Raw genomic sequence first — 21,149 nt, forward strand, 5'->3', positions numbered from 1 at the left:
AGGACTCCTGTCAACCCCCCCACACACACAAGATGCCAAAAGGGCCCCGCAAAGTAGAAAGTAAGAGAAAAAAGAAATATAAGGAGGCCTACAGGTTTCAGTTTCAAGACCAACTGCAAAGTAGCCATAGCCCCTCCCTCTCTAGGAGACTCTCCCATCATGACTCACTCCCCCTAATCAATCCCCAAAGTTTCTCTAGATTCACTGCCCCAATCTGGCAGGGTCCTGGGACCCACTGCAAGCTAGGATGAACAGGGTGCCAGGACCAGAGTTGGGATTCAGCAGTTACATGACCTTTTTCCCTTTTCCAAGTCCTCGGTTTCCATCTTGTTGGCAAAACTTATACCTTAGTCTTTTGCCATTGATCAATTAAATGCCCCTGCCTTGACCCTCGTGTTAAAACTTAGGCCTGGAACTTGAGAAGGGGGCTTGCAGAAGCAGAGAAATAGACTGCCCTTGAAACGAATTTGCTGAAGAAGTCACAGAGAAGTAGGTATCAGCAGCTCAGGTGGCCACCCCAGGTCTCTTCAGGAAAAAGGCCCCCCACGCAGGGTCTTCAAAAACCGCTGGAGCACAGGGGAGGGAGAAAGGGTGCCCTCTGGGCAGACCCAGCCACTCTGGAGGTCCCCACTTTCCAGGCTAGGGCGTGACATTGAAGGGGACACACTGGCTGAGGCTGCCAGAGCTGGCAGGAAGTGTGCTGAGCAGATCCAAAGCGTGCACGTGCTGACTGGGTAGCCCCAAGATGGCTGATCTCTTCCCCCCACCCCGCCCTAGGGTCCCTGCAGAGGCCCCCAACCCACCCAGCCCTCCCCAATCACCGCCAATTCTCGCAAAACAGCAGAAGCTTCTTAAACTCTAGATGCAGGTTACACGGAAGGCCTTACAGGTTAACTCAGGGGTTCACTAATTCTACTGTCTCCATGCAGTCGGGGAAATGGTGGGGCAGCTGGCCCAGCCTGGTTGGCTGCAGCGCCCACACATGCGTGTGACCACGTGTGTACGTGTGAGTGTACTTGTCTACAAGGACCCCCCTCCCCGCCTGCTTTCCCCTTGCCTCATCCTAAGCCAGATTCAGTTGGCTGTGTTGATTCTTCCCTCCCACTTGGCTGGTCCAAATGGGCTGCCTGAGGTGAACCCCAATGAGAGCAAGGGGCCCTTGCCGCCAAGAAGTCCCACCCCCCCCTCCCATTTGTAGGTGAGCATGGAGGCCCCACCCACCTGCCCATCCGCATAGGCTGGGCCAGGCAGGTAGATGGACAGGCAAGGCATCTGGATTTGGGTCCCGCTCACTCCTCCCTAACCCCCCTCGACCAGGGCTCGGCGACTTCTGGACGCAGTGCGATCCCCAGCAACCCCTCCTACGAGGACACAGAAACCTGTGGGAAGAGAAAAGGTCAGGGCTTGCACCCCTTTTGGTGCTCATCATGGCACCTCCCCCCATACAAGGTCCCCTCACCTGATGGTCCCCACGCTCTTCTAGACCCCATAGAAGGCGGCCAGCCTCTCCTTGAGCAGTGGTGGGAACTGCTCCGAGAACTGCTGCCAATTCTCCTCCCCGACTTGGTCTTTGAAACCATGGAGAATCTGTGGTGGGGATGCCCCAGCAGAGTAACATGAGCATGGCCTCCCCTCTCCAGAGGGGGTGCTCTCACCACCTGCCAAGCCTAGATAAGGGACAAGCAAAAGCTTACCTTATAAAACATGTCCCGAAGGTCATCCTTCGGGCTCACCCAGGAGGCTACAGCATCGCAGAAGAAAATAAAGTCCTGAAACATGATGGATCCCATGTGAGGGGCCGCCCCAGCCCAGTCCCAGTGCCTTCCCTCAGAACCCAGATGCCCTGACCTGCACAACGCCCCCAGGGTTGACGCCTATCATCATGCAGATGCCTCGAAAGGCTGAGTCCTTCTCCTCATTGTCCCTGATGTTCCTGAGGGAGGTGCACCTGTGGGGAGGCCAACAATGAGGTATCAGCCACTGGCAGGGCTACAGCAGGAAGGACATCTATGGGAGGAGAGGGAGTGGGGCAGGCGCAGGACATGTAACTCAAGGGCATGGGGAGAAGGAGGTGGTGGGGTAGGGACATGCATCTAGGCATGGCAGTGGGCTCAGGTGAGGGAACCAGCAGGGCCTGTCCCACCCACCCCACTGCCTGGCCCACCGTACAGCAGGCCTCACAAAGGTAGGCACACACCAAGGCCGGATGAACTGCTGCAGCATAGGTGCCACCTCCTGTGGGCACACGTAGCCCAGGCGGCCAATGGTGATGGCTGGAATGGCAGAGGAACTCGTCAGGCGACCTGCAACCCCGAGCGGCCCCGGGACGGTACATGGCGGGGCCTCTCTGAGGCACCAGCCCCGCCCCATGGGGCCCAAGGGAACAGTTCCTGCTACCTGGGTCTCTCTCAAGGCCAGGAGCTTTCTTTGGGCTCTTCCCAGAAGCCCTTGCAGATGCCCTCCCTGGTTTCTTCCCAAGGCCCTTTTCAACTACCCTCCCAAGCAGAAACCCCATCTCCAGGACAGGGAGAGCAGGCATCAGCCAAGGTCTGGGCACCCACCTGTGTTTTCCAACAGCGTCTTCGGAGTGTTGGGCCGGTTAATGATCTCCACCAGATTGTTGAGGACCATCTGCACATAGGGCTGCATCTCTGCCCCTGGGAGACCAGCCAGTCAGAGCCAAGCATAGCCCACATCATGCATGGGGGCCGATCTGGGGAACTGTCCCATCTCACTGTTTGGCCCCCACTTTCATCCAGACATTGGCCACAACCATGACATTAACAGAACAAAAACCTCTGGCTGGCCCCCAGCCCAAGATCCAACCAGACTAACCCACACACCCTAAACACTAGTAACTTTCCTTGAGTACTGCTGAACAACAGGATGAGACCAAATTCTCCCTCTCCACTCTCCCCCACAATCCATGTGAGGGGAAGTGGGCAGGGGAAGCAGCCAAGGTCTCCCAACCAACCCCAGCGTGCCTTTTAGTCAACAAGAGGGGAATTCTCAAAAATATAATCACAACAGGCTTTCTGTCCAGTCTCTTCGGAAAAGTCAATCACAAATGGTCTTTTGGCCACTGGGCCCAGCCCTAAAGAAAATGTTCAGGGCCTTTCTCAAAGATACCAGGGACCAGTCAGTCAAAGCCAGGTTAGGAACAGGTCTACTTGAGTGGCACTCACCCATCTGCATGCAGATCTCACCAATGGCCCAGGTGGCATTGTTGCATACAGAGATGAATTCAGGGTTTAGGTTGGTGCCCAAGATGGGCATGAACTCAGCTGGTGGGGAGAAAGAAGGGTGCTGAGCAGGCAGGCCAGCCAGCCAGGATGAGGTCCCAGACCTGACCCAGCAGGCCCCATCAGACAGTACGAATACATTCCAGTTTGTTCACGGTGTTTCCTGGTCATTTTTCATCATCACCTGAGGCCAGGGTTGGGTTCACGGGGTAGGGACAAGAAGGGTGTCATACCGATACAGGGCTTGACATGGATGAAGCAGGCTTTGGTGAGGTCTCCCAAGAGGGCGAAGGAACTCTGTCGGACCTCAGGCATCGAGTCCTGGGGGGTCAGAGTCCAGTCAGTGTGAGATGGTATACCTCGCCACAAATACCTCGCCACAACCAACAGTTGAACCTGTCACTTCCCAGCACCAAGGCTTTCGGCCCCATCTGTGCATATTGGACTCAGGTAACAAGAATGCCTGCTCAAGTACTGTGCAGAGGGGAGCAGACATAACTGCTACCATTCTGATACACTTTCAGGGATGCTGCTGGGGTAACATCCAAGGGATGGTTTGTATTTCCTGTTTTCCACTTTTGTTTTCTACATCATCTGCATTTCTCAGTGGGATTTCACTCATGTATTGTTCGGATCACCTTGTAAAATAATTACAAGGGTTGTTTTTTACAGGCCCCTTTTTTCCTAAAGTCTCTTGGGGCCCTGAGCACCCCCCTCACCCCCGAGTGGCCTGCACCAGCTGCCCGGTACTGTCACTGTCCAGTAGAGGTCTGCAAGGGCACCCACCCACCTGCATGCACTGGAAGAGCAGTGTCATGATGTTGCTGCGGGCCACTAGCTGTTCCACGTGGCCACCCAGGCCCTCGGCCAGGCCGCTGAGCAGGTCCAGTGCCACAATCATGAAGTCCTTGTCAGGGGCCTCATACTGCTCAGGGTGCTGGGTGTACATCTGTGCACAGATGGAGTGGGCAGGTGGATGAGGGAAGTGGACCAGGCCAGGCCAGCGGCACAGTGGGCGGCAGTTTAGTGTCAGGTGGGTGCTCACCATAGCCTGGGCCAATGTCTTCTGCACCAGGGTGACACAGCGCTGGTAGACAGGCTCACAGTAGGGCAGAAAGCCACTCTGCAGGGCAGTGGCCACAGATGACAGGCACTGGTGGGGAAGAGAGCAGGAGAGGTGAACTCAGATGTGGTAGGGCAGGGCTTCAGGAGCGGGCCTGGAGCTCACCTACCTCCAGCAAAGGGAAGAGGTCCTTGTCTTCATCCTTGAGCTCGTTCCACTTCTGGATCAGCGGAGGCATCAGCTTCTGGATGTATTCCTGGAGGGGGAGTGGGAATTTGGGACTCCCTAGGTGGAAGTGGGGGCCTCTACGACTCTGAGGCACCTGTCACCTAAGTAGTCTGGGCTCGTCATAGTGGCTCATGGAGCCCTGCAAATCCTTGCCATGCACACCCTTCTCATCCATCCTGTGTCTGTTTTCCCACTCCCTCAGTGCCTCCTGGTTCCCACAGTTCTCTGAGCTCCGCTGACACAGCACTTACCACACTATCTCATAACTGTGTCTCCCGCTAGACTCGGAGTAGGCTCAGGGCAAGGCAAGGTCTGTTTGTTGAGGTGTTGAGGTCATGGCCATGTCTCTGGCATGTGACACAGGGTTGCCACCAGGTCACAGGGTATTAAGGGGCATAGGGTTTGGGAAGGGTCTCTAAAAGGTCTCACCGGCTGGTTGAGGTGGTGGCCCACAGAGTCAGCCAGGGTACCAATGGCATCATAGAGGATAAGCAGATTCTTGTGCTGGTACTTGCCAAAGGCAAAGACAAGGGTGTCCAGGATGTAGCTGAGGTAGGGTACCAGCTCTGTGCAGGCCTCCTCCTCCAGGGTGGCGAAGGCACTGGTGAAAGAGAGCGACTCAGTGGGCAGCAGCAGGAAGGGCTGGGTGCAGGAAGGGATCAGAAAGGCGCGTGCGGGATCAGCCAGTACGAATACATGAGAAATCACCAAGAGGTCAGGGTTACATGAATGTCATCACTTCCCGGAGGACAGCCAGCATGGGAAAATGGGGGCTGTGAGCCAGGGGTTGAGGGTCACCTGCAGGCTGCCTCCTGCACCCTCTTGTTGCCATCTAGGATGCGCTTCAGCAGCTCTGTCATCAGGGGCTTGAGGTGCATGTCCGGCGGCTGGCTGACCACCCAGTGGGCATAGCGGCTTAACGTCCAGCAGGCAATGGACCGGACGAGGGCCTTCTTGTCTGACAGGCACTGGATGAGGTGTGGGATCAACTCAGGCAGGTAGGGCACCATGCCCTGCATGCAACCTGAAAGGACCAGCACAGGGGCAAGCCTGAGCTAGTTGGGCCTGCCACATCCACCCTGCTGAGGAATCAACTGAAGCATCTGACATATGGGGAAACTAAAGGGCTCTGAGACCAAATAACTGGCTCAGAGTCAGAGCCAGTAAAAGGCACGGTCGGGATGGGAAGTGGCAGAGTCTTTCCCCTCTGATGCCTCCCACCCACGCCATCCCAGGGCTTCTGTTACATCAGTCAGGCACTCATTCAAATATTCAGATGCCCTTAACTGCACAGGGACCTATGGGCAGCAGTGACCCAATGAAAGGAAAGTAATTTCTTTTTAAAACCCTTCTCAGATATTTGAGACTTTTCCTTCTGCACCTTTTTTTTAAAACCACAACATGACTCTTTTAGAGAATACAGATGATCGCACACTTCTGATAACTGAAGTCCAGTTTTACCATTTTAGAGTCAATCCCTTAAGCTCTTTCCCATTAGCACACTGAACACCTAAGACAGTCTCTATTGATATACAAATTGTGTGTGTCATGGCATAGCACCCATAATGCAAGCTATGTTATACCAATTATATGAAGAAACCTCTCCTTAGACAATTTTTTTTTTAAAGATTGATTTATTTATACAATCACTCGGTACAGTCAGAAGTGTGGGAGGGTGAGAGAATTCACCAGAGACAGAGCAGAGAGCAGAACAGACAGAGTGATGAAGCACACTGCTGAGGGGAGCAGCGGGTGGCAGGAAAGGTCTGTGCACCATGTGGGACCCTCGCGTAGGCGGCCAGGGATTGAACCGACGCTGCAGAGGCTGCGCGCAAGCTTTACAACCCAGCACTCAACTGCTGCGCCACTGGGGAGGCCCCTCTTTGGACAATTTTTAAAAGGTCTCCAGGGCCTCCCTGGTGGTACAAGGGGTTAAGATGCAACCTATGAAGCTATCCACAGCCACTGCAGCACCAGTTCGATCCCCAGCCAGGGAGCAACCCACATGGCACATCAGACCTCTCCTGACTTGCCCGCTGCTCCTCTTAGCAGTGTATTTCACTCAGTCTGCCTGTTCTGCGCCCCACTCTGTCTCCAGTGAATCCTCTCACCCTGCACACCTTTGGCCTGCACCCCAGTTCATGTATGAATAAATCTTTAAAAAATAAATAAATATGGGCCTCCCCGATGGCGCAGCGGGTTGAGCGCCATGCTGTGAAGCTGTCCGTGGTCTCGGCAGTGCGGGATCAATCCCGGCGAGCCAGCGAGAATACCACATGGTGCCGCAGACCTCTCCTGTCGCGCCTGCTACTCCCCTCAGCAGTGTATTTCGTCAGCTGCCTGTTCTGTTCCCTGCTCTGTCTCTGGTGAATCCTCTCACCCTCCTGTGCCTCTGGCCTGTAGTCCAGCTCTTGTATAAAAATAAATGCATCTTTCAAATAAATAAATACATAAATAAATAAAAAGGTCTTCAGATTAAGACCTACACTTTTTATGACAGGGCTGGATGCTGAGATGGTCATGGGTAATAACTATAACAGATTTAAAGTCCTCTGGTAGGCCTTCCCTGGTGGTGCAGGCGATTGAGCACAGTGCAGTGAGGCTATCCACAGCCTCTGCAGCGCGGGTTCGATCCCAGACGACAGGCGGGAATCCCACATGGCACGGCAGACCTCTTCTGTCTCGCCCGCTGCTCCCCTCAGCACTGTATTTCAGTCAGTCTGCCTATTCTGTTCCCCGCTCTGTCTCTGGTGAATCCTCTCACCCTCCTGCATATCTGGCCTGTACCCCAATTCTTATATGCATGAATGAATAGATCTTTAAAAAAAATAAAAATAAAAAACAAAGTCCTCTGGTAATTCAAGCTGTACACCCAAGGGGACAAAAGGACCGGAAAACCACACCAGTATCAGCACACCACGTTAAGTTTAAGGGAACACCACCACCCACTTCTGATTCTGGCAGGCCAGGCTAACAGTCTGGGGTAGGTTCAAAGCCCAGCTGCACCATGGATATACTTGACTGGACCTCAGGTTACCATTCTATGAAACCCAGCCCATAAGGTTGTGGTAAGCCCACAAGACCAGGCCACCTGCTATAGGGAACCACTACAAAAGTGACTGTACTGGGCCTCCCTGGTGGCGCAAGGGGTTAAGCATCAGCACTATGAAGCAGTCCACAGCTACTGCAGCACGAGTTCAATCCCTGGCCAGGAAGCTAACACACATGGCACAGCAGACCTCTCCTGACTCGCCCACTGCTCCCTTTAGCAGTGTATTTCAGTCAATCTGCCTGTTCTGCTCCCCACTCTGTCTCTGGTGAATCCTCAGCCCCCACACCTCTGGCCTGTCCCCCAGTTATTGTATGCATAAATGAATAATCTTTAGAAAAAAAAAGTAACTGTACTGTCGCTGTATCTGTAATTGTCTTTACAACCTCAGAGAAATACCTGCCTGGGCGATTTAAGGAGTAGGCCTGCATTTGCAGATTTCAGGGTTTCTTTCCGGCCCATGGACTGAGGGGAAAATTCAAATCCTAGAAGGGAGTGAGTAGGTCTCTGGAGAGAACCTAGGGATGATGTCACCAGTACTGTGCAGCTGTACCCCAAGGCAGCCCTGTCTGGGTCAGCCCAATAGTCTTACATCATCAGAGTTCAGGTGCAGCCAGGTTGTTGGGGGCACTCACCCTCTGCGATGGCACCCAGCACCAGGATGCCTGACTCCTTGACTACCCACTCAGGGTGGAAGAGGAGACCTTTGAGCAGGGGGAGTAGGTGGGGCAGAAGTTCCTCCCGGAAGACATTGGCCAGAACATCCAGGGCTGCTGCTGAGCACTTTCCTGGGGCGGGAGGGAATGGAGGGCTGGCTCAGGGAGCTCCACAGGCAGGCCACCAGCACTTGATTAAACCCCCAGGATCAGAGATTAACATCTTCACATCTCTGCGCAGACTTATCACAAAAGGTAAACAGCCCAGGGCATGCTGTCCCCCCACTCCCTTAGACCACTCCCCCAGACCAGGCCACACACTCAGATTCCAGTCGGACAAAGCATCATCATCATCATCATCCTCAGCGTCCTCAGAGCCATCAGGCCGCTCAGCCTCATGGGGCAATGTCACTGTGCGAGACTTGTGAAAGCGAGGTTTGATGTCCTGCTCGCTGTCAGGAACTGCCTCGTCCTCCTCCACATCCCCCTAAGGGCCAAAGAGACATTGAGCACCATAAAAAACATCAGGCCCTGACCCTGACACCAGACACTTGCTTGCCTGCCTAGGCCCTAGCCTGCTCAACCAGGCCTGGCCACTAGCCTTGACTTACCTTCAGCAGGATGATGTCAATTTCTGAGTACTTCATCCCATTTACCAGTATAGGAATCAACCTGTTGGGAGAGGCTGTTCATCAGGATGCAGAGGTCCAGAGTGGGGTTCAAAGACCAGGTGAGATGGAAACAGATGCAGGTAGGAGGTTAAAAAGTCAAGGAAGAGACTATAGAGCAGTCAGATTCTGCTTGTCTTGCATCCATTCATTCCCCATGGGAGTGCTATCCCAACCTAGTCTTAGCTATTATGATTATGACAGAATTGACACATAGCCTGGCTACTCAGTGAATTCCAAACCCCTAATACACTGAAAACTGGAAAAAGTGCCTGACTCTAGCACGCCAGAAGTTAGGGACATGTGATCTAGTCACTGGGCACTTCCCTGGATGGGGTCAGATTAGGGGAAAAATCAGGCAGGGCATCTAAGAATATGGGGGACCAAGAACATACCCTCAGTGATCCAACACTGAGTGATTTAAGGTGAGTCACAGGTAAGTAAGCCATAGGGGTTTTGCTGGGGATACTACCTGAGAATTTCTTTACTCTAAGGTACCTAAGTTGGAAGGCTATAGCACTACATGAAGAAAGGTCAGGTCTGAGAATGAAGCTGACACAGGAAATAGATCTGAGACTGGGCACAGGCCTTTCACATTTTTTGAGTACTTAGATCCAGCTATGCCTGAGCTGTTACTGCTATTCCATTTTTTCCACCTATTTTTGCCTAATATTTAAGTCATTCAAGTTACATTCTTAGTACTTGGTATAATAAGTGCAACAAGGATAGAAAGCACACTGAGCTAGACACATAATCTGAGACTAGCACAGGAGGTGACCAGAAAGGAAGGCTCAGTCTGGGGTGGGCCTAAGGGAGGAAGCAGCACTCACTGGACCAGGTGGGAAGCCAGGACTTCCTTGCAGATGGGCTGCTCGGCCAGCGTCAGCCAGAATTCACAGGCTTCAAGGGCAACATTCTCATCATGGTCCTGGGTCCTCTGTAGCATGTACTAGGGAGAGTAGGAAAAAGACTGAGGCCTCGTCCAGCTGGGGGCGGCTCCCCATCTGCCCCCCTTTCCAGTCTCAGCATCGGCATGCATACCTGGATGATGCTGTGCATGTGGGGGATGAGCCGATCAATCCGCACTTCCAGCAGCATCACCAGGGCTCGGCAGACATTCTTCCGCACCTCAGGGTCATCATCCACGGCCAGAGCAAACAGATGCTGTGGGGAAGGCAGGATCAGTGGCAGCAGGGCCTTGGACCGTCTCCCTCCCCCATCAATAGCCAAGGGACCCACCTCAATAAAGGTATCAATGTTGTCCATCAGTGCCTGGGCCCGGTCCATGATGAACTGGTTCACACAGGCGATGGCATGGGACCTAGTGGGGAGTGGGCACACAAGTCATCCAAGCCCCTGCCTACTTCACCTACTCCAGCCCCCCTGCAGACTCCTGGGAAGCCACACCCACCGGATCTTGGGGCTACAGTGCTTGAAGAACTGCAGGAACTTGGGGATCATAATGTTGAGAGGCCGGTTGAGGGCATCACTATCCAGAAGCTCAGAGGAGTCTTCACAGATTTTCTGCAAGGCTCCAAAGGCTCCCTAAGTGGAGAGGAGCAGGCAGACAGGTATAGGTCCCAGTCTGGCTCAGCTCCAGCTCACTCTTTCAGGTGGGCACCAGCTTGTCGCCTACCTCACAAGTGTTGTAATCCTCTGAGTTGAGCAGGTTGCACAGCTGGGGCAGCAGCTCGGGCCACATCTGTAGCTCACCCTTAGAAGCTATGGTGGTGATAAGAATGCCTGGAGCAACCAAAAAGGACGCTTCTCAGTTTGGATGTGGGTCTCCCTGGCAACTTGGCCTCCCTGCTCACACTCACTTCACCTACTTACATGCTACCCCATGGAATTCCTACACACCCTTTGAGACATTCTGAGCCTTGAGAGCCAGCTCATTCCAGGACCTAGGATGCCGCACAGAATATAACACAACATTCCTGCCCTTGGGAGCTGACTGTGTAATAAGGCAGGCTGTGAGGTAAAAATAAATCAACTAGAGACATGAGAGGCTAGAAGCCAAGAGCTGGGGGGAAATAAAACATAGAAGATGGCTAGCAAAAGCTGAGAGTGTGAGTGAAGATTTTGAATTAGGTGTTGACTATTAATTAGCTGTCCAGAGCAGGGCTTACACAGAAGACAACTTGCTATCTGAGCAGAGATGTGAATGAAGTATGGGAGAAACCACCTAAGGAAGAGTCCCAGGCAAAAAAGGTGCAAAGGTCCAGGGCTAAAGTGGGCCTGATGTATTCTCAGATGGATGAGGAGCCTGTGGGGCTATATGGAGAGTAAGGGGGACAGGGAAGGGACGTGAGGGTGGGAGGTGGCAGGGCCAGGGCCACATGGCCTCTGGGAGGACTTGTTCTGTTTGTTAGAAACCCAAGTGCAACCTGCAGTGCGTATCTGAAGTGTGAGGGCAGTGGGATGGTCTAGCAGTTGAGTTGAACACAGGTGGTATCAGAGATGGTATTTAGTCAGATATGGCAGTGTTCCCCAGGAGCAAGCTGCCACTGCCAAGACTCCAGATAACTCCAGCTCACACAACTGCAGGGAAAAATGATCCCTACAGTGGGTAGTCCATGAGGGCACCAATACAGTTCTAGTGCTGTCCCTGTCTATGACTGTGGGCCACATCACTTGACTTCTCTGTGCCTCAGAAGGGATAAAGGAGCTTCCTGGGGCTATTAGGAAACTTGAAGGACTTAACTCAAGTACTTAGCATACTTACCTAGAATGAGTTCATTAAGTCCAAATCCTATGATTTGCTGGCCTGGGGGTGTGGGTGGTGGTGGTGGTAAGATTTACTTTTTTTTTTAAAGATTTATTTTATTTATTTATTTATGCATACAAGAACTGGGGAGTAGGCCAGAGGTGTGGAGGGTGAGAGGATTCACCAGAAAGAGTGGGGATCTAGGGCCTCCCCGGTGGCACAGCAGTTGAGCACTGGGTTGCGAAGCTGCGCACAGCCTCTGCAGCGCCAGTTCGATCCCCAGCTGCTCCCTGGCCACCGGAGGAGGGTCCCACATGGCATGCAGACCTCTCCTGCCGCCCGCTGCTCCCCTCAGCAGTGTACTTTGGTCCTTCTGCCTGCTCTGCTCCCCGCTCTGGCTCTGGTGAATTCTCTCACCCTCCCGTGCTTCTGACTGTACCCAGTGCTTGTATAAATAAATAAACAAACAAAACAAATAAATAAAATAAATGTTTAAAAAAAAAAAAAAAGAGTGAGGATCTAGTAAAATACTGCTGAGGGGAGCAGAGGGCGAGACAGGAGGGTTAACCCACATGCTGCGCCATGTGGGTTAGTTCCCTGGCTACAGTGGCTGGTGATAGCTTGATAGCTTGAAAAGGTTGAGACTTTAACCCCTGCACCACAAGGGAGGGGCCGGTGAGGTTCACTTTTAACAGAGGCAGCAGGTCCTAATCAGCACTGCAGTTCTCAGCATTTAGTTCAAATTTAACCCTGTTTTGTTTTGTTTTGTTTTTTTTAATTACATGTCTTTAAAACTACCTTCCACTTAGGGCAAACAAATCTGTCTTTTTTGGGCCTCCCTGGTGGCGTTAGCGGTTAAGACGCAACCTATGAAGCTATCTGCAGCCACTGCAACATGACTTCAATCCCCGGCCAAGGAGCTACCCACATGGCACAGCAAACCTCTCCTTACTCACTGCTCCCCTCAGCAGTATATTTCAGTCAATCCACCTGTTCTGTTCCCCACTCTGTCTGGTGAATCTTCTCACCCCACCCCCCACACCTCTGGCCTGTACCTGTTCTTGTATGCATAAATAAATAAATCTTTTTAAAAAACCCTTTCCACTGTTACACAATTTCCTGTTGAAAGCTGACAGGAAAAAAAAAGTATGTCAATTATATCTCAACGCTGGGAGGGAGGGGAATTTAATTGGAAGAAATAGGGTTGGTATTTATCAGCAATGAAAATGCTGAAGGGAAAATTGTATGAAATTCTTGGTCATCCCTCTGTAACTTCAGGAGTCAGGAAGGCACCGAGGAAAACTTATTTTTTTTTTTGGCGCAAAAGAACTGAGGTGTAGGGCAAAGGTGTGGGGGGTGAGAGGATTCACCAGAGACAGAGTGGGGAGCAGAACTGGTGGATCTACTGAAATACACTGCCAAGGGGAGCAGAGAGCAAGATAGGAGAGGTCCGCTGCACCATATTGGGTTAGCTCCCTGGCCAGGGATCAAACTCAGGCTGTAGCAGTGAAAGTGCTGAGACTTAACATGTAGGCCACAGGGAGGCCTCATGAAAAACTTTATAAATGTTTCATCTAAATCACCATTGGTAAGAGTTAGCTAATGACACTCAGCTCCTTGTATTGTAACCTACCACATCCTTTGCATTCACTCCCAGCTTTCAATTCTGAACAATGAGTGCTAATGTCAGAAGTGAGGAGAGCTGTTGGGGAAGATGAAGGTCAGATATTCACTGACCACTTCTGAGCTCTGCTACTTACCCTTAACATCTCTTTGTCTCAGTTTCCTCATCTGTAAAATGGCAACAGTAATAGTACTACTGCCCACAGTGCAGGAACACTTGTGCTGAACCGAAAAGTTGGCTGAGAAGCTTTCTAGGCCAAGAATGAGTTCTTAATGAGTCATCACAGGCAACCCTCCACTGTCCCCCTCACCTATGGTGGCTCGGATGAGCGAGGAGGCGTCACCAATGTTGTTGAGACATTCCTGTTTGATGAAGTCAGCCACAGGTGGCGGAAAGCTCTGGTAATGTGCCTTCACGTTGTTCTTGAGGATGAGGCCACTGAGAGAGCGAGTCGGCTCATCTGGGGGAAGAAGGCTGATGCTCAGGGGACAATGAGGAAGAAAGCAGAGTCCAGCCTGCATGGAGGGGCACGAAGGGCGTACCTTCCGACTTGAGTCTGGTCAGGACGAAGATCAGGTAGTTGTTGAAGTCTGGAAACTGGTTCAGTTGTTTGAGTTTCTGTCAGGTTGTTAAGGGACTTGGGAGACAGGGACATCCCCAGATGGGTCCTCCCCTCACACTAGCAACATCATGTGGCTAACAGCACTTCTGATTATTAGGATCCTGCAGCCAGGTTTCCCAGACCCAGCCTGTCAACCACCATGGCTGGAACAACACTGTATCCCCAGCACATCAAGTTTACTGGTGGGCTGAGAAGGGGTGGTGTGAGCAAGCCTGGGCTTCCCACAGCTCCTGAACACCTGGTCAAAACAGAAGAGGGTTGACACACCCAGGTGGTAGCTGCTACTTAACTCCACTCACTAGCAGTCCAAGTTTGATTGCTTTTTTTTTAGTATATGTGCTGCCGAAGCGAGCACTTGATTGCTTTTTTTTTAAAGAGATTTTTGAAAGAGGGAATCCATATTTTCAAGCAAAATTTGCTAATGTTTTAATTATTTTGAAGGTTAACTTGTTTTAAACAATTGAAAAAAATTTTTAACCATGAAACCTAAACAAAACCCAAATGCCAGCCAATGTCCTGCAGGGCCTCTTTTCCTTTGGAAAAGGGTCCAAGAATTCTAATCCTTAACTTTCTGTCAAGACCAATTAGCCTAGACTGTAAAGTCTGGGGACAAGGAAGCAGGCCCTCCCTCTCGGGTTCTCAGGGGCTGCAGATGTCTGCGGGGTTCCCCCAAGCCCGGAAGGAAGGAAGGGTGGATACATCTTGTACGATGCGTTGGGTAGCTGTGTTGGGTGACTGCGAGTCTTTGAGCAGCTGCAGGACCTGCTGCAGCCCCTGCTCATCTGGCTGCCAGTCCATGGTGCAAGGAGAGCTGCGGGGGTAGGAGTCGTGGTCAGCACTGGGTCCCAAGGGTTGCATGTGAGACCTGGGCTTAGACCCCATGGAGATGGAAGCAGCGGCCAAAGATTGGGACGCCCTCAGCGAACAGGCAGTGGCCGCCCATCCACACCTGCCCAAGACTGAGGTCCCCGTCAACTGCACCAGTCTGGGTATCAGGGTCACGAACAGGGGGGATGTGGAAGCATGCCATGGAAGGGGGTGGCAGGACCCAGCGGATCCTCATCCGACCCAGCACCAAGCCTTCCTACCACCGAAGCCCATTCTGTCCCTCCAGGCTGGGGTCCCGCGAGGTTCCCGAGACCACGATAGCCCCCGACCCCCGTTATCACTTCGGTGTTTGCACGAAACCCAAAGATCTCCCTTCTCCCGAAATTTAGCCTTCAATCTCCACCAGATCCCTGTCGACCTCTGTCCTGAGTCTCCCCAGGTGCACCGTCCCAAGGCGCTCCAGCTGTTCACATCCCTACCACCTCTCCTAATCGGGCCCTCCAAGCTCAGCAGGATGCCAGACTCCCTCCCTTTCTGGCCTAGCAAGACTCGGCCAGAAGGGAGTCCTCTTAATTAGGCCGAGGCAGTCCCTAGACAGGTCCTCTTCGAATGAGAGCCAACTAAGCCCGCCCACCCTGCAACAGAAGCCCCCTAGACGGGCCCCCTTGTTTCCCCAATCTGGTCCGGCCAAGCCTTCCCTTATCCACCCCAGTTGCAGGAACTCTCCGCTTCCCACAATTAAGTGAGGGCAAACCCTCGACCACCTGGTGCTGTAAACCCCCTTCGTTCGATCTCTGCAGCTTCTCCCAATTAGACCTGGCCAAACAAGCCGCCCCCCCCCGCCCCCAGGATTTCCCCTAACGGATACCGGCAAAGCCCTCTAGGCCGAAACCCGACGCCCCTTCCTATCAGAGCTTAACAAGCCCCCACCCCAACTTTTCAATGCAGCCTCCCCTAATCAGACCCATCCAAGCCCCTATAAAACAGCCACATACACACACCGGTTACTCGAGACGTTCCCCCATCAGGCCCTAAACAGTCCCCAGACGCTTCCCCCAATCAGATCCCCTTCAGCCCAACCCCAGCCGCCACGCTGGCCCAACTCTCGCGGCACCGGGTCCTGGCCTGGCTCCGAGGCCCCACCCCCCTCAGCCTGGCTGGTTTCCCCCTCCCCCGCGCCGGCGGGTTCTCGATGCCTTGCGAATCGGGGGCCCAACTGGGTTCTCGGCCTTTCCCGGTCTGGCGCGGTCCCGACGCCCCGACCCCGCGCGGCGCTCGCTGGTCGGGAGCCCAGCACGAGTGGACGCAAGTCGGGGCCGGGCCAGTCGGGCCCCGGGTAAGGCCTACTTACCCAGCCCCGGGCGGCAGCAGCGTCTCCTTGCGATGTGGCTTCTCCAGAGACTCGCGCGGAAGGAGGGAGCCAAAGAGAGGGAATTGGGAAAAAAAAAAAGAAAGAAAGAAAGAAACGCGGCCGGGGATGAGCCGCCGCGGCTTCCGTATACCGTTCAAACTGGCCCAGCAGAGCCAATTAGAAGAAGCAACCATCGCACGTGGCCTGGCACGGTGGAGACTCTGGCCCCGCCAATACAGGGTCACGTGACCGAAGAGTTGTCGACTCTTGGCCCTTCTGGCCCGCCAGTCCTCCCAGCATCTCGTTTTCTCAGCGTCTCTCCCTGACCTGACAGCAGCTCTACGTTGGGAAACAAGAGTGTGGTGGCGCGTGGGGACTTTCAGTGTGCGGTGTTCTCGGGAACGCCCAACCAGAACCAGCTGCGCCTTTGTCACTCCCTCCTAGCTGTCTCCGTAACCCCATTCAGAGGGTAATTTGGGGTACAATATGTGCGCGCAAATAAAGTGAGACTGAGCATGTGGGGTGAACTTTCTCCCCCAGAGACAGAGAGTGGAAAGCCAAACAAATGGAATGCCTGATAGGCTGGGTTCCTGCAGAAGCCTCTACCACATTTTCCCACATTTATTTTCCAGTACTGCTTGATAGTTTTCAGAAGGATATGAAAAAACCCACAAAAGTGCGTGCTTTGACAGCATATATACTAAAATTGGGACATTACAGAGATTAGCATGGCCCCTGCGCAAGGATGACACACAAAGTCGTGAAGCATACAGAAAAAAAAAATCCACGAGAATATAAAATTATTTAAAATGAAATTAATAATGTAGATGCAGGAGCAAAAGAGCTAATCCTTTGCCTACCTGAAGCTTAATGAGGTGGAACAGTCCAGAAATTTTAGGTAGGCAAGGGCAGAGTCATGAAGACATCTTCGTGAGCCTTAAGCCGTTTGAGGACAAAGTAGGGCACCTCTTTCCTTTCTCAAGAGCAGAGCGATGGGGCAGGGAGGCACTAGGGAATTTGAAGCACTTAGGTTTTTCCCCTCCTAGTACTGCTAACAGGTGAATGAACTGCCACTCCAAGCTTTAGTTTTCCACTTGTCAGCAGGATATAAGAATACTTTCTGGGTTAGAGATAATACCAGTTAAGCATTACCTGTTAGTTAAAGACCCTTATTCTTTTTAAATGTAGCTTTGGGGCCTCCCTGGTGGCGCAAGGTGTTAAGTCTCAGCACTATGAAGCTATCCCCGGCCACTACAGCACGAGTTCTATCCGCGGCCAGGGAGTTGACCCACGTGGGGCAGCAGACCTCTCCTGTCTTGCCCACTGCTCCCCTTCAGTAGATCCGCCTCTTCTCTTCCCCACTCTGTCTCTGGTGAATCCTGTCACACACCAGCCCCGCACCTCTGGCCTGTACTCCAGTTCTTGTATGTATAAATAAATAAATCTTTTTTTTTAATGTGGCTTTTACCCAACAAGGCTTAAGGCCATCCCTTCACTGTAGTCAACCTCTCCCTAAACCAATATTTACTGAATCAACTGGAGTCTAATCCCAAAGGAAAACACAGCCCTGTCCTGAGAGATTTTTTGATTTCTGGAGATTACAAGGTCACTTTTTGCCCCAGTCTGGAGGTGGGGGGACAGACTTCTCAGCCCACCTTACATCGCCAATGTTATCTTCTCCATTCATTCATAAAAATCAGCTCTTTTGCGGGTCACTGGCAGAGACTTGGGGAGGGTCAGCTAACCCCAAATTCCACTTCGAGAATCGGGGAACAGTTCTAAAGAACACCACCCGGGATTCCCACATCAACTCGCTGGGATGGGAACAGAAAATTGGCTTACGAAGCAAATACGGAAAGTTGATGCCCACGCATGCGCAGTGGCCTTCTCTCGCGCACATAGGCTCTGAAACTACAAATCCCGTCCAGCAGTGCGCCGGCGTCGCGGTGCTTGCGGGGTATGCTGAGACTCAAATTCCGAGCGTGGAGCCCTCGCTTCTCCTCCTCCTCCTCCTCCTCCGGAAACGGAGAAGGTACCGGTGATATTACGCGGCTGGGACTGGGCCTTTAAGTTTCAGGCTGAGGTGCAAAGTGTAGGAGTCTTTTGTGCAGGGTTGAGGACTGCCCCAGATAAGGATCAGGTGGTGAGCGAGAGGAGCTGCTGGAGTGAATTTAATGCTCGCATAAATCTTAATAGATCAAGTTTCCCACGGCCCTGCCCGAGCCTGGGGAAGAGAGGGGTCGGGGCAGAATAAAGTGGCACTGGTTGCCTATATAAGCCCTCGTGTGATCATGGAAAATTTCTCTCCCTGGCTTGTAGATTTGAGTGAATAGAGAAACAGCCCCCTTCCACTCACCACCCTCCCCCAATTTCTTAAGCACTACTGCCTGTTAAGGGTTTTCAAATGTAATTCTCCTAACAGCCCTGTGCACAGCGACAGACTTAATTCGGTTGGACTAGAAGTGCTGAGGGCAGAAAACAAACTCAAGGAGTTGTCTCCCGACTGTGAATCTGAAATGGGAGACCAATGTCTTTGTTTACAATAGCCTCTTGTCTGGGCCTCTCATCACACTACACCCAGGCATTTAAAGGTCAGCATTTCTCAAAGTCAGCCCCCTAGCACTACACAAGTGTTACACCCAGAGAAGTAATGACAGCTATTTCAAATAATGGCAAGGTTAACTTGACTAAACATTGCCCCTACTTTAGAACTGGACTCTAGAGATACTTCTTTATTTTATCCCTATTTTATAGATGAAGACCTGAGCCACAAAAAGGCTCACTTACCCAAGATCCCACAGCTAACAGGCAACAGAATAGTTTGAAATCAGGGCTGTGTGATTCACCAAAACCTGAGTTTGATTCTCCTTTAGATTTTGCCCAGGTCAGACTGGTGAGTGCAGTGAAGGGAGGTACCAGGACTCCATCAGTTCCTCCTGCCTCCTGACACTCCAGAATAGAGGCTGAGATGCTGCAAGGAGACCTACTCCTATTTCTTTTTAAAGATCTGTGCATGTTGCTGACAGTTTTGAGGGAGGTGGTAAGGGTGGCTCCATTGGCTTCCTATGTCTCCTCCCCAACACTCCATCCCCAAGGCTAAAGTCACAACGGGGCCAGCTCAACATCCCCAAAGTAGAAGGGATATTCCAGCTGATGTGGAAAATAAACCAGAAAAGTATTACTTGTGTTTAGGAAGCATGATGGGATTAGATATCCCATTCCAAAGTCTGCTTACTCTTTCAGCTCAGGGTCTTTGCACCCGCTATTCCTTCTGCCTATAATACTTAGACCATCTTCACTGCCTGCCCCATCTCCTTCAGGACTTAGAACAAATGTCACTTTGGGGAGGCCAACTCCAATCAATTTAAATTGTCATCTCTTCTCCTCCATCATCCTTTCATACTCCGCCCACCACAACCCCCATATGTACTGTTTTGTTTTGTGTGTTTTCCAATCTAGAATGTCAGCTCCATTAGGAAAGGGAGTTTTGTTTTGATGATCAGGATTTGGGAGGCCCTACCCCAACCCCACTACTCTCACCCCCACCCAGGGTGGATCTGGCAAATTTTGAGAGATCAGGCCAGTGCCACCTCAAGCTTCTTTCAGGACCACAGTTGTCTGCCCTCCAGAGGTTCCAGGTGTGCTGCTTAGTGATTTTCCCATTCAGTGTTCTCCACTGATGCATGACACAAATAGTCCCTTTACAGCCTCCCTGGAAGGATTGCAGGTACCCCTGGTATGGTATACAACCCACTAAAATCCAGATCCTAGGGTCTCCCTGGTGGCGCAAGGAGTTAAGACGCAACCTATGAAGCTATCTGCAGCCACTGCAACAAGAGTTCAATCCCTGGCCAGGGAGCTACCCACATGGTGCGGCAGACCTCTCCTCACTCACTCACTGCTCCCCTCAGCAGTGTATTTCAGTCAATCCGCCTGTTCTGTTCCTCACTCTGCCTCTGGTGAATCCTCTTACCTTCCACACCTCTGGCCTGTACCCCAGTTCTTGTATGCATAAAAAATCTTTAAAAAAAAAAATCCAGATCCTAGTCTTCACCCCTCCCAAGACACCCATGGCCCAGACACATCTTCCCTTCACTTTATTCAGAGGATCTTGTTAAGAGAAAAAAAAATCCTGTTGCTCCTTAGCTCAACCCCTTTCCCGCCTCCGAGTCTTCTAACTTAAGAACAAAGTCCCACATTCTCATCTTAGCCCACAAGGTCCATATACCTCTCACTCCTGGGGTCCAGCCCAGTCATGTGGGCCTCTTCAAAGCTTCCCATTAGGCCTCCCTGGTGGCACAGGGGTTAAAGTTTCAGCGCTATCAAGCTATAGCCAGCCACTGCTGCATGACTTCGATGCCCAGCTATGGAACTAACCCACATGGCACAGCAGACCTCTCTTGTCTCCCCCGCTGCTCCTCTCAGCAGTGTATTTCAGTACATCTGCCTGTTCTGCTCCCCATTCTTGTCTCTGGTGAATCCTCTCACCGTCTATACCTCTGGTCTACACCCCAGTTCTTGTATGCATAAATGAATAAAAATAAATCTTTTAAAAAAGAAAAAACTCCCCACTAGGGCCAGGTTACCTTCACACCTTTCTTTAGTCTACCTCCCTTAAGACTGATCAGATGTCAGTGAAAGAAACCCTCCTCTCCATAGCCCCTCTATCCTGTACTTCCTAGTAGTCACCTCCCAAAATAGCATTCCATCTTTTGTGTCCGACTCCTTTTACCAGGGCAGGGGGCCTGGCCTGTTCTGCTGCTGTGGCCCTAGGCCCTACAACAGCCTGGGCACAGAGCAGTTTCTCAGTAAGTTTCTGCTGAGGGAACAGGGTGTGTTGTTTTGGCCCAGTCAAAATGGGACTGTGAAGAGAAACTAAACATGAGGAGAAACAGGGAGCTGTAGTCAAGGGTGAAGAAAGATGGGGCTTGAGGACCTCCACAGGAGAGAATGTGCCCCTGTCCCCAGGCCTCCAAAACCTCCTCACTAGGCCAACCTCAGGCTTTGATGGATGTGGTACCAGCAAATGGGGCGGGCTCAGGCTGGATCGAACAAAGAAACAAACCAAGCACACATCTCCAGCACTAAGTCAAGTTCTTTACTTCCCAGAA

General features: G+C 52.0%; 1 protein-coding gene across 4 annotated transcripts; it reads right to left on the minus strand.

The window, feature by feature from the left end:
* Positions 1-1,479: 1,479 nt before the first annotated feature.
* Positions 1,480-14,922, minus strand: TNPO2 (transportin 2; the record flags this gene model as incomplete). 4 transcript variants are annotated; one of them, XM_084250582.1, is made up of 23 exons in its annotated part: positions 1,480-1,587; positions 1,695-1,769; positions 1,849-1,948; positions 2,198-2,303; positions 2,562-2,657; positions 3,186-3,284; positions 3,476-3,563; positions 4,033-4,191; positions 4,288-4,395; positions 4,475-4,561; positions 4,963-5,134; positions 5,332-5,557; positions 8,218-8,370; positions 8,560-8,725; positions 8,850-8,910; positions 9,737-9,855; positions 9,948-10,070; positions 10,146-10,227; positions 10,318-10,451; positions 10,543-10,649; positions 13,548-13,697; positions 13,780-13,855; positions 14,559-14,922. In XM_084250582.1, the coding sequence occupies 23 exons, from the start codon at positions 14,739-14,741 to the stop codon at positions 1,480-1,482; spliced, it is 2,778 nt and encodes a 925-aa protein (XP_084106708.1). The 4 variants fall into 4 exon arrangements, with proteins under 4 accessions (XP_084106708.1, XP_084106710.1, XP_084106709.1 ...); XM_084250584.1 differs by having other exon boundaries at positions 2,198-2,273; positions 2,562-2,651; positions 14,559-14,657; XM_084250583.1 differs by having other exon boundaries at positions 2,198-2,273; positions 14,559-14,657.
* Between the last annotated feature and the right edge of the window lie 6,227 nt (positions 14,923-21,149).

The sequence above is a fragment of the Talpa europaea genome (genome assembly GCF_964194135.1).
Source record: "Talpa europaea genome assembly, chromosome: 12".
NCBI lineage: Eukaryota > Metazoa > Chordata > Mammalia > Eulipotyphla > Talpidae > Talpa > Talpa europaea.